We start from the raw sequence: 11529 nt of genomic DNA, 5'->3' as shown, positions 1-11529 counted from the left end.
GCAGCCTTACTGTTAGTACTCGTTGCTAGGCAACGCCGCCCCATGACAACACCAGCACATACTTTCCTCTAACACGCTTGAGCCCAATGTGTTCCTTATCTTGAGCGTGGGCCAAGGAGCTGCAACCCCAAAATCTGCACACAAAAGGGTGGGGGGGTGGGGGGGGGGGGTCAATACACAACATCAAGGAGCATTATTGCCCATAGCAGAGAGAGCTGGCAGCCGCAGCCAGTCTCGGGAGGATAGCTCAGGGGCTACATACTCGCCTTGGAAGCAAAACGACACAGAGCACCACAGGGTCGGTGCACGCTTAGAAACGTTATAAATATAGCGCTCTTCCCCATTTGCATGGCCTCAATGTGCTTTCATCAACCATACTACATAACATCATGAGTTTTCTTTTAGCGAAGGGATGTTTTCCATCATCTGGCTTCTTCTCTGAAAAGATAAACGACAAAAGCAAATATAGACAAACATGTCAACATGCATCAGTGCTGCAAGGTTAGGCATGGCAGCAACGAGGCAACTTCAAGGAGGGGGTAGGGGGTGCGGAAACAAAACCAACACAGCGCCCAGATTCCATAGGAAAAAACTCTTTATTTAACAATATATCAGGTTTCCAACATGGCCCAGTGGAATCACAATCCAACTCCACTGACTCGAGTACTGATGATAAGATGCTGGGGGTACGTTGTACAAATAAAACTCATGGGGCGTTGAAATACAATGCAAAATGAAACATACGTGACCGTCGCCTCTGCGTCTATGAAATGTGAATATGTGCTAAAAAATACTGCGTTTTCAGACCCAAATTACTAATAACCAGGTGTGGGGCGGGTGAGAAGTTCAGCTGCGGTCCTGACCTTGAACCCCAACAAAAAAAATTAAAAAAAAAAAAGAAAGAGTGCAGTGTGCGCATGAGTGTTTCAGTGTAACGTGTGCAAATCTGTGCAAGTATGCGTGGGTCGCCCAGGACCAATGGGTGCATAGCTGAAAGGTGCACTAGGAAGCGGACACTGAAATGCCCAAGGACAGACTGGGGAAAAGCAGAGGGGATGGGGAGAAGGCAGTTGGGACGCGAGGAAACTCGTACAAACTGTGGGTGATGCAGAGGGGCGAGAAGCAGCCAAGCAGTCCTACCTGCCAGGTGCAGAAGGGAGGTGGAGGTGGGGGGGGGGGGGAGGGTGGGAGTGGGTGTAGGCCTGCAGACTCCCCATGCTCAGCAGTGGCGACCCTCAAGCCCTCCATTCAGCTTCGTCCCACGACATATGCAAGGCCACGCTAACTGGACTAGGTTACCAATTCATTCGTTTAACGAAGTAACGTGGTGGAAAGTTGGATAGCTCCACCCTTGTAACCGGAGTCATGACTAGTGCCGCCCCCCTCCCCTCAGCCAAACCAACATACCTTTAAAGGAGGCATTTGCCAGATGTCAAGAGGAGGCATTCCGCCCCCCGCCCCGAAGGTAAAAACAAAATGAATACCGGCAACACGAGTATAGTGTGCACAGGGTCTGATGTGGGCAGGGGACACGTTCTCCCCCCCCACCAACAAGCAGCACCCCCAAGCCATTTTGTAGGATTAGGGGTTCTTTGGTTGGGAGGGGAGGGGGGTTGGGGTGGTTGTTACTTAGAACACCTTAGTTAAATTTATTGTCTATAGCAATGGAAAAAGAACATGTAGAATGACGACCCAGCTCAGGCATTAATTATGGATTAAGGCATGCCGGACTGGTGATTATTGCTAGTTAAAAAGTTGCACTGTAGAACTGGGATAGGAGACGCCATTTTGTTCTGAAGGGCACAATGTTATTCCTCACAGCGCAATCTGCAGCGTCCAGCCCCGGCGACCTGTGTGATATGTAGTGTAATGAAGCCGGGAGGCTGCGGCCCGCCACTACGGGACAGACGAATTTGCAAGGCGGCACAGGCCGGTCATGAGTAGTAGACTTTGATAGTCAGAAGCTGGCATTTCCTTTGTGCCACTATAGCTTTTTGCAGAACTATGTGACGGCAGGAACACTGACAATTGCAGCTGGGAAGAACCATCATCTCATGAACTCCTCACAGAGGAACGTGGTTCTCTTACGTGTTGGCAAGGGAGGGCGTAAAGTGTGGGATCGATAGATGGCTGTGGAACCAATGGCATAGTGGTCAACCTGTGTGTCCAACCTCCACCCACCTCTACAACAGGTGCAGCCTCTGAGGCGGAGTTAATTAATTGGGGCAAGGAGACCAGGGCGAGGAGAGAGCGCCCATGATACAATGAAGGCTATCAGAAGCCTTAAAGGGGAAGCACACATTTCCAGGTGGTTACAGCCCTCTGAGCCCAAGCTTACAGCAATGGCCAACCCTAAAAGCCCCTTCTATGCTCTACCCGCTGGATAGTTCAATTGGGGAGGTAGCTGTCACTTACTCAATACCCTTACAGAGGAGAATGGGTCACCTGCACAACTTACTCCTTACGCAATTTTACAAAATTCAGAGCTAGAAAGAAGGTCCTGCTAAGTCTCACGACAGCAGCATGCATGATTAGATTTGCATTTCTTTAGAGGTGTGCAAGCGCAGGTGGAAGAGGCCAGTAAGGCAGTGTGCCAAACAGAAATGCATCGTTCCCCATTAAGGAACCAGCGAGCCCCACGGTTGCAACCGGGCGGAAGGCACTTGGGCAGGACTACACGAGCATCAAAAGATGGGGCGGGGGCCCAACACAGGTAGGGGGAAAAATTAAAAGTGGGGGAGGGGAGGAGGAAATAATCACTCAAGTGTAATGAGGTTCTCATGCGGGTGTGTAAACAGACCGGTACGTAATTTCAGAAATGTACATATTTTTTCCTCTTTTAGAGTCTTTTTTCTAAGAAAAAATGCACCAAAAATAATTGTGCTGTCCATACAAAATTGCTTTACAATCTTTAAACAAAAAAATCTACATATTTACAAAGCACACAAATGTAAATTAAACGAGTGGGTGGTCAACGTGGGTTCCTTTGCCACAATATTTAAGATTAAGAAAAAAGGGATTTATTAAATTAAGTTCTGCTCGCCTATATTTACAGAGGTTTCTAGTTTGCTAGCGTGACTCTCACAGGGAGACATTTAGAAAAATGGGGTGAGTGAAGGGGCCGTGAGGTGAATCCATTAATCTCCACCCAGAAATAAAAGAAAAAGGGGAGTGGGCTTGCCAGAAGGGCCATCTGTAAAAAAAAATGAAATAAAAAGTAAATACTTTTCGAAACAAATCGATTTTTGCAAAGGTCACTGACCTATGGGGTCAGTGTCCGACGCGGTTTAGAGGTTTCTATGAGTGATCAAATACAAGAAAGGGGACCATCAACTCGAAAGTGTCTCTGCTATGCAAGCTCGCTCGGGTCCCTTTCTCAAATGTTGTGCTGCAAAGGCGGCAGCCATCTTGCTACATCCCCAGGAAGCGTTGTGTTGCGCATAGAAAGTCGTGCAACAGAGGCACCACTTCCAAGTCGCCCGGTCTGCCACCAGGAAAACTGGGCACAAAAGTCTAACCTTCCTTAATCACAAAACTGGGGTTCAAATGTACAACATGAAAGATCATTCTTAGAAAGCGTAATAGTGAAAACGCACAATGATCCAAGACCTCACCCCACAAGCCGCCTTTGTAGTGGCTTGAAGTGAAATTGCGGTGGCAAGAGGCTGAGGGATTGGGGAGGCTGAAGGGGTTAAGTGCCTGGGATTTAAGTGACATGTAATATCATAGGAGGGGTCATGATGCAAAGGTCTCTAGGGCCAGAGCGCAGCAACCTCATTAATTTTGATTGTCAGTTTGGGCCCTTCCAATAAAGCGGGTGGGGTGGTCACGGGTCATCTGTGGTAGGGTGCATTGCTGCCAAGCTGACCAGCTCAGCAGGTTCCCTGCTGTGCTTTGCAGATTCATAATCGGGTTTTGTTTCTGGGAAGGGAGAACCGAAGTAAAAAGGGGGGGATGGCTGGAGAGACCAACCAGCATCTCTAGAACAGGGCAACAGAGCCCAACTCCTGCCGGACACTTCTTCCACTTCACAGCTCAGAGCTTTGCCCTTTTGGCCCCTCACAGAAGAGCCTTGATGTAATCCCAGGGCGCCGAAACATGCATTTTGGGTGCTGTGGCAACAGGCAACGGAGGTGCTGGGCGTGAAGCATGGGAGATGGGGTTCATTGTGCAAACTAGTCTGTACAGAAAAACAGCTGTGCATAAAAAGGGGAGTGCTTGAGATCCACCCAAGAGTGGATCGAGTACCCCTTCAGGCAGTCTCTCGGTGAGGGCCTGGGGAGAAGGAAGTCAGGCAGTGAGATTTAGCAACTTGCCCTAGGTAGAAAAGCACACAGCCTCATTAGTGTAAAAATAATTCCCCTCAAGGGATCGGCCTGTACTTGCTTCTAAAAACGTGGGAGAATCGCCGCTCTCCTAAAAGTTCCTGTATTTAAAAAGCTACCTCTAGAGAGGAGGGGTGTGGGGGGGTTGTAGTGATTAATGTGCCAAACCTGTGGTGTGCCCCAGACTAGAAACCATTTACAGCCAGATAAGCCCTCTTCTATAGTGCTAAAAATCCTCACATCTTGGCGCTTCACAGACAAAGTTCCACAGTCCTCCCAAGCTACAGAGCACCAGTTCCAGACTCTCTCCATCAAGGGATGGTGAAAAGGCACCACTGCTCCAGTTTCTCTCTAGGTGGTGGAACAGATGACAGAGTGCACACACGTTCACTGGTCCTGAACGTGGGGGGGGGGGGGGGGGAAGGGGGAGCTGAACTGGCTGCCCAGTGGTACCCTACTGCAACAGATCAACCTGAGGCACCAAGGTGAAAAACCTGGCCTATCCGAATATGACAAGGCTCAAAAGAAAAACAGTCGGCTAACATAATTTAACCCACAGGGATGGCGATAACACAATTTGAAATTATAACAAATCAGAACCTATGATCCGTCTGTTTGGTTCCATGGCCCGGGGCCATGAGGACACAGTCACGTGACTATGCTCGGAGTTCATACAGGCATACGCTACGCTGCTCTGCCAGCGGGTGGCGATATCCTTGCAGGCGGAGCAAAGAGCTGGTCTTCTAAGAAGTTCTTTACCGCTTGCTTGAAGCCCAGGCTCTGTGGCTACGGCCATTTCCCTCCACGGTTAGAGTGGTGCATGTCTTGGGACCATTTGTAGGCTGGGTGCCGGCCAAATTCTCCGACTTGGGCCTGCTGCAGTCCACCAGCATGTAAGTCCTAGCGAGAGTTGGTCAAAGGCAGGAGGAGGAACAATGCATGGCGAGAGAGGTTATCCACGCTGGATTAATGGCGCTACAACTCCAAAACTAAAACCTAAATATAAAAGGAATAAAGAAAACTGGAGTGTGTGTGCTCCCTGCTTCTCCCTCGCCTTCTTGCATCCTCACTGGTCTCCTGTTCCACTGCTCCTGCGCAGGGCATGCTGCAGAGCGAGGCTTAAGAAGAGGCCAGTAGATTCCATTCTGGCAGGCCAACCATGTCCTAGCCACTTGGATGTCACGCGAGACACTTGCCTCCCCCGTTAGGAGACGGCATTCAGAGAAATGGGGCAAAAGGGTGGGGGTAGGTACCCTCAGACCTTGTAGTAGATGTTAGCTGGGCTCTGAGGTGGCATTTCTTGCACAATGTAGACGGGGTGCCCGTAGTCCCCGCTCACTTTCTCGTAGTGTGGGCAGTAGTTGTTCTCACTAGTCCGTAAGGGGATGATTATGTCGCTAGGCTCCGAGCCGGCGTTGCCACTGCACTTGGGGCTGGCCAGCGTGCTGAGCGAAAGGGCCGTTGCCCGCTGCTGCGTGTGCTTTCGGTGTCGCTTGCGTATCTTGAGCAGGAGGACTATGAGGAAGATGATGATGAGGATGAATATTATGCAGCCAGCACCGATGGCCGCAAACACTGCCACCTTGGAGCTGAAGAAGCTGTCGCCAGCAGAGGGAGGGTCCTTTTCTTCTTGGTTAACGGTCTCTGAGGAAGGAAGGGTGAAATAGTAATTAGCGCTGTGATTTTTAGGTCAGAAGCATACATCACACTCTACACCTGGCAGAACAGTATGTGTACATGTAGGCAGAGCCAAGTACAGGGGTATCTTTCAAGCACTACCGGCACACTCAGACACAAATCCATCAAAGCATCTGGACCATCCTCCTCCTGCAGCAGCAATATACTACAGAAACACATCAACCCTGCTCTGAAGCAGGATACTTCCTCACGGCGCCTCCATTTTCCATAATTGGGCCCACTGGAGTCTGCAACAATTCGTCACTACCACCACCTCCTCCCAATACGTGGATTAACCTTTACCCCTACACATGGCAAACCCCTGTACAATGCAGGCTGGCTGCTGCACAAACCATGTGGCAGGAATCTTTGCACTTCAAGAAGTCCCCAGGGCAGCCAGCAAAGGGCAGCTCCCATTCCCTGTGTGCCCCTGATCACTAGCGCATGCCTGGCAGGAAGAGAGAGAGAGAGAAAGAGAGAGAAAGAGAGAGAAAGAGAGAGAAAGAGAGAGAAAGAGAGAGAAAGAGAGAGAAAGAGAGAGAAAGAGAGAGAAAGAGAGAGAAAGAGAGAGAAAGAGAGAGAAAGAGAGAGAAAGAGAGAGAAAGAGAGAGAAAGAGAGAGAAAGAGAGAGAAGAGAGAGAGAGAGAGAGAGAAGAGAGAGAGAGAGAGAGAGAGACCCTGCCACCACTCATTACTAGGATTACCTACACTGTGCACGCTTGCTAGTGTTGAACTCAGAATTATCCTGAGGGTAGGCTGTGTATGGCACTTCGAACTACTGTCAGGTTTAGCTATGATGCAACAACTATGAAAGTGGAGAGGGTATTATGCTCAGAGTCATGGAGATGGCCAGTGTCTCGCAAGGGTAGAAACTTCAAGGGCAGGCAGTCTTTGCACTTAGTGAATTTTGGGGGTTGACATGTGTTACACTTATAAGGATAGCCTAATGCACTAGAAGATTTATAAGATAGCCTGTCTATTACTTAGAAGATCTAGGATTGTAGTCTGCCTATTGCACTTAGAAGATTTTAGGGTATCCGGTGTACTACGCTTACAGGATCTATGAGGGTAGCCTGTTTATTATACAGACAATCTGATTACACAGTATCAGAAAGACAAAGCTCCACCCAAGCCTCAAGGTATGTATTCACGCACCACTGACATCTGCTGCAGGCACAGCTAGCCGCATGCATGCATCAAAATCCAGCAACAACCTACAATAAAAATGTGGTCTACCTGCACACAGAACGGGTCTCTTGCACTTGCGCACTTTCCGGACCACCTCATGCTTGACCTTCATAGGTAGCTTACTTGAACTTGGCCAGCCCACCTAACACCCCCCCCCACCCTCTTGCCCAAATGCACACACACATTCTTATCCTTCTGACAAGGTTTCCGTACCTTGGATTTCGGTCCCCTGAGGGCATTGCCCCCAAAGCCGCATTGAGGTCATACTCAGCACACCTTCAAGTGCTGTGTGATATAAATGTGGACAGTACTCCACTATAGTTTGCTCCACTTAGCAAGCCTCCACCTGCCTCCCACTAGGTTATCTGTGTTAAGTTGTTTATTTTTAATCTGTTCTATGTAGCACTTTGTTCACACCCTCTTACTGGCTCACCACATGTGCTATTTATTGAACCGAGTTGTAGAGGAGCAGCTGAATGCCTCGACAGGAAGTCCCGCCCCCATCTTGCTTTTATGCTGGAGAACGGAAGTTGCGACATGCGCAACACCAGTGATGGCGCATATTCCACGGAGAGCCTCTGAGACAAGGTATCCATTAAAAAAGAAACACTATACGATGTACCCTTCAGCAATGACATCCTCTTGATCTCTTGGAGGAGGTGCCCGAAGTAATATGAAGATGAGAGGAAGAGAGGCTGGTGACGTCACACAAAAAATGAGCGCGACGCACCGAGAAGGATTGCCTGGTACCAGAAAGTAACAAGCAGTAATACTGCAAAGTCTGCATGTTTTACCACGAGCACAACAGTAAAACCATGAATGATGCAGACCCACAGATTACCTTATGCAGTCAATTTGGTAAAACACAATCTGAGCCTTCACTAAAACAAAAACCTCCTAGGCATTATCCGATTGACAATTTAGATTAAATCCGATTTGGCAGCGGTTAAAACCTGCCCAAAAATGAAATCCAGAAGCAGTCATTTGTTTGCACTGAACTATAATTTGGCGATTTCCCCTTGTACTCACAACAATGTCGCCCTCTGGTGGCTGGAGCCACATCGCGCAGCACGTTATACCCCACCTCCATGTAGGACCCGAGATAAGCACGTAGGCATTGCAACAAGGCGCCTTTGGGGAAGAGACAGAGGAGACCATGTCTGACCTCCACCCCAGTCAGGATGGCCCGCCTGAGAGGCAGGCGCCAAGCCTGCGTGCGTGCTGGGGGTCAGGAGGTTGGTGTCCATGGAGATCATGTGACCCTAAGGCTCCCCCCCCCCCCCCCCCCCCGCCTTCGTGTCTCCGCCCAGAACACACAACTGCAAACTGACATTCTACGGGCTTTCAAGGGCCCAGAATGCAACTTTCCAGGCCCTGATCTGCTCTGTAATGCTCCCGGATTATAAACCGGAGCGGATAATTAGAATTTACCTGCAGCCTAAAAATAGGTGACAGCGCCCGCCCCCCACGCTGCTAGGGAGAGAGCAACTACGGCCCGTTAATCTATGAACTATTGACGAGAAGACACCTCTCCTAGGCGAAAGAAAGACCATCTAAATCCAACATGACGCAAAGTCCCACTTTAAAGTAGTGCTTCATGTCGGAGGCTTTCGCAAGGCGTGTCTGCAGACCGCACGCATCTGAAGGGAGAACCTTCTACGCTGAGCTATCCCACCAGCTCCGTGCTCAAGACTAATTCCTCTAGTGTTGCGCCCCCTAGCTCCACCTCTGCTCGTGCATTGCGACCGAAGAGGTGCAGCCAATTAGGGACCTTCTACACGGGTTATGAGATACTGTCAGTACAGCACAGCCCTTCGTCCAAGGACCCTTGCAGCCACATACCTGCAAAGTCATGTCAGTGACACGTAACCACAGACCATCTGTACCAGCTTTGGTACCCACATATCCAAACAGCTGATCTGCCCAGATTCTCTGCCAGCTGAAGTTCTATATATTAAAAACACAACCCCCAGGCCCCACTGCAGCCGCAGAAACCCAGGCCCCACTGCAGCCACAGCAACACCCCCAGGCCCCACTGCAGCCACAGCAAATCCCCAAATCCACAGCAATGCACCCATCATAGGCCCCACTGCAGCCGCAGCAATGCACCCCACAGGCCCCACTGCAGCTGCAGCAAATTCCCCAAATCCACTGCAGCCATAGCAATGCAACCATCACAGGCCCCACTGCAGCCACAGCAATCCCCCCCCCCCCCCGATCCACTGCAGCCATAGCAATGAAACCCCTATAGGACCCCACTTTAGCCAAAGCAACATGCCACTGGCGCCCAATGCAGCCACAGCAAGGCACCCCAGGCCCCAGTGCAGCCACAGCAACACCACCCCTAGAGCCATGCACTCTTGGATCTTAACCCTACCTGTTTTTCCAGAGTCCTCCACAGGACCTCGGTTCCGGGGGCTCACCGTGGCCATCTTCCCCGGGATGTCCACCTCCCGGACCGGTCGAAGCGTCGTGGTCTGTTCGGGGACGTAGGTGCTGGGATCTGAGGAGGAGAAAACAAAAATAGCTAAATAACCTAGTTTCTTAGCAACAGCGGATGACGAATGTGGCAAGATAAGGGTACACCCCATCGGCCCCCCTTCCCACCCCTCCCCCACCCACCCACCGGAACGAAGGTGTGATAAGAGACCAAAGGGTGGATAAGGCGTGCAGTCATGGTGGTGGGCGGGGGTGAAATGGCCCAGGAAGGAACTCTGGACGTGGGCAGTGGTCCACTGGCCCGAGGGGAACACTGGACGTGTCCCAGTGGTGGGCAGGGGTGAGTGAACCGGCCGGGGGGGGGGGGGGGAGAATATGGGCAAGGGGAACTCTGGACGTGTCCCAGTGGTGGGCAGGGGTGAACCGGCCCGGGGGAGGGGGGGGTACGTTTCCCAGTGGTGGGCAGGGGTGAACTGGCCCAGAAGAGAGGGGGGGGGGGGGGGGGTTGGGGGACGGACTCTGGACTTATCCCAGTGGTGGGCCTTTGCACCATGGGCCATGGGGCTCTTTTGTGCCGTTGCTCCTTTTATTCCCACCTTTACCTGTTGGAAAGAGGTTGCGCAATATGGGGCCACTTTGACACGAGCAGGGCCTCGTTGGGTACCCAGTCCACTTGGGGTGAAAAGAGGGCTTTTTAGGAGTGGCGTTGCGAGTGGGCTAGGAAGCAGGCAGCACGGCGGCGCCCTGGGAAGCTACACTGCTCAGCGCTGATCTACCTCAGAGTTGGCCTCGTGCCGAGGAGGGCTCAGCACCCTACTGCATGTCTGGGCGTCCAGGAGGCGATGGCACCATTTCAGAAAGCACGTGGGCCCCACTTTGCCAGGCTGACCTCGGCAGCAAAGAGCCGCTGTGTTTCCGGGTTAGCGGACGGTGTCTGACTAGGTGAAAAGCTGTCACTAGCAGTCCCTGGCCCGTGATCCGACACTGCGGCGTGGTCCTCCTACCCTCTGCACCGTACACCGAGCCAGTCCACCTCGCCAAGAGCCAAGGGGGCAGAGCCCGGGCCTTGACCTACACAGAAGCGCCCGAGGTTCAGACACCCCTCACCACGGCAGTTAACCGGAAATCAATGGCCCTCATCCCAGGGTCGATAACAACGTGGAGGCACTTCCAGGCGCGGGAAAACAAACAATCACATACAGGGAAATAGAGCCTGACTGACCCCCGCCACGACCCCTACCAGGGATCCGGGGACCTCGGGAGAGCAGCAGGCAGGGGAGCATAGAGTCCACAAGTGAGAGGCTAGAGTCCAGAAGTGAGAGGCCCGACCAAAAGCATCCCCTCCCCCGAGTACAGGTGGAGGCACTGCCAACAAGAGCAGAATGAGGCCCTCGCTGTGGGCACAGCCAGGTGACTGTAGCAGGCCACTTGCCAGGAAGAGCAGGCAGAGAATGCATAAGGAGGCCGTCCCTGTGGGCACCACCAGGTGACTGTAGCAGGCAGGAACAGACCACTTGCCAGGCAGATAATGCAGAAGGAGACTGTCCCTGTGGGCACCACCAGGTGACTGTAGCAGGCAGGAGCAGACCACTTGCCAGGAAGAGAGCAGGCAGAGAATGAGGCCGTCCCTGTGGGCACAGGTCGGGACTGAAGAAAACAAGACAAAGGACCAGGTGGCAGAGCAGAAGTGGTTGCCACGAAAAGTAGGTGGTCTCATTTAAAACTGGGACCACTCCAGTTTCCCAGTATGCACTGTGGATTCTGCAGTTCACAGGTGCATAAGTGCTAGAACACACAGAGCATTCTTTGGTTGGAAAGCAGCGCACTCTATAGGTCAGAGGTGCGAACTGCAACACCACTGTACAATCAGGGTCGGTAGAATGGCAGCCCACAACCCTTG

At 51.7% G+C, this 11529-nt stretch overlaps 1 protein-coding gene across 1 annotated transcript in view; it reads right to left on the bottom strand.

The window, feature by feature from the left end:
* Nucleotides 1-577: 577 nt before the first annotated feature.
* The window catches only part of EFNB1 (ephrin B1), a 94178-nt gene continuing 83226 nt past the window's right edge, over nucleotides 578-11529 (bottom strand). Inside the window, exons 4-5 of the mRNA XM_069612489.1 lie at nucleotides 9568-9693; nucleotides 578-5969 (exon numbers count right to left, since the gene is read on the bottom strand). Coding sequence (XP_069468590.1) covers nucleotides 5581-5969; nucleotides 9568-9693 — 515 coding nt within the window. The 3' untranslated portion in view covers nucleotides 578-5580. The remainder of the gene's footprint in view (nucleotides 5970-9567; nucleotides 9694-11529) is intronic.

Source organism: Ambystoma mexicanum, chromosome 5p (assembly GCF_040938575.1).
Source record: "Ambystoma mexicanum isolate Mex_15411 chromosome 5p, UKY_AmexF1_1, whole genome shotgun sequence".
Classification (NCBI taxonomy): Eukaryota; Metazoa; Chordata; class Amphibia; order Caudata; family Ambystomatidae; genus Ambystoma; species Ambystoma mexicanum.
This window is presented reverse-complemented; position numbering and strand designations above follow the sequence as displayed.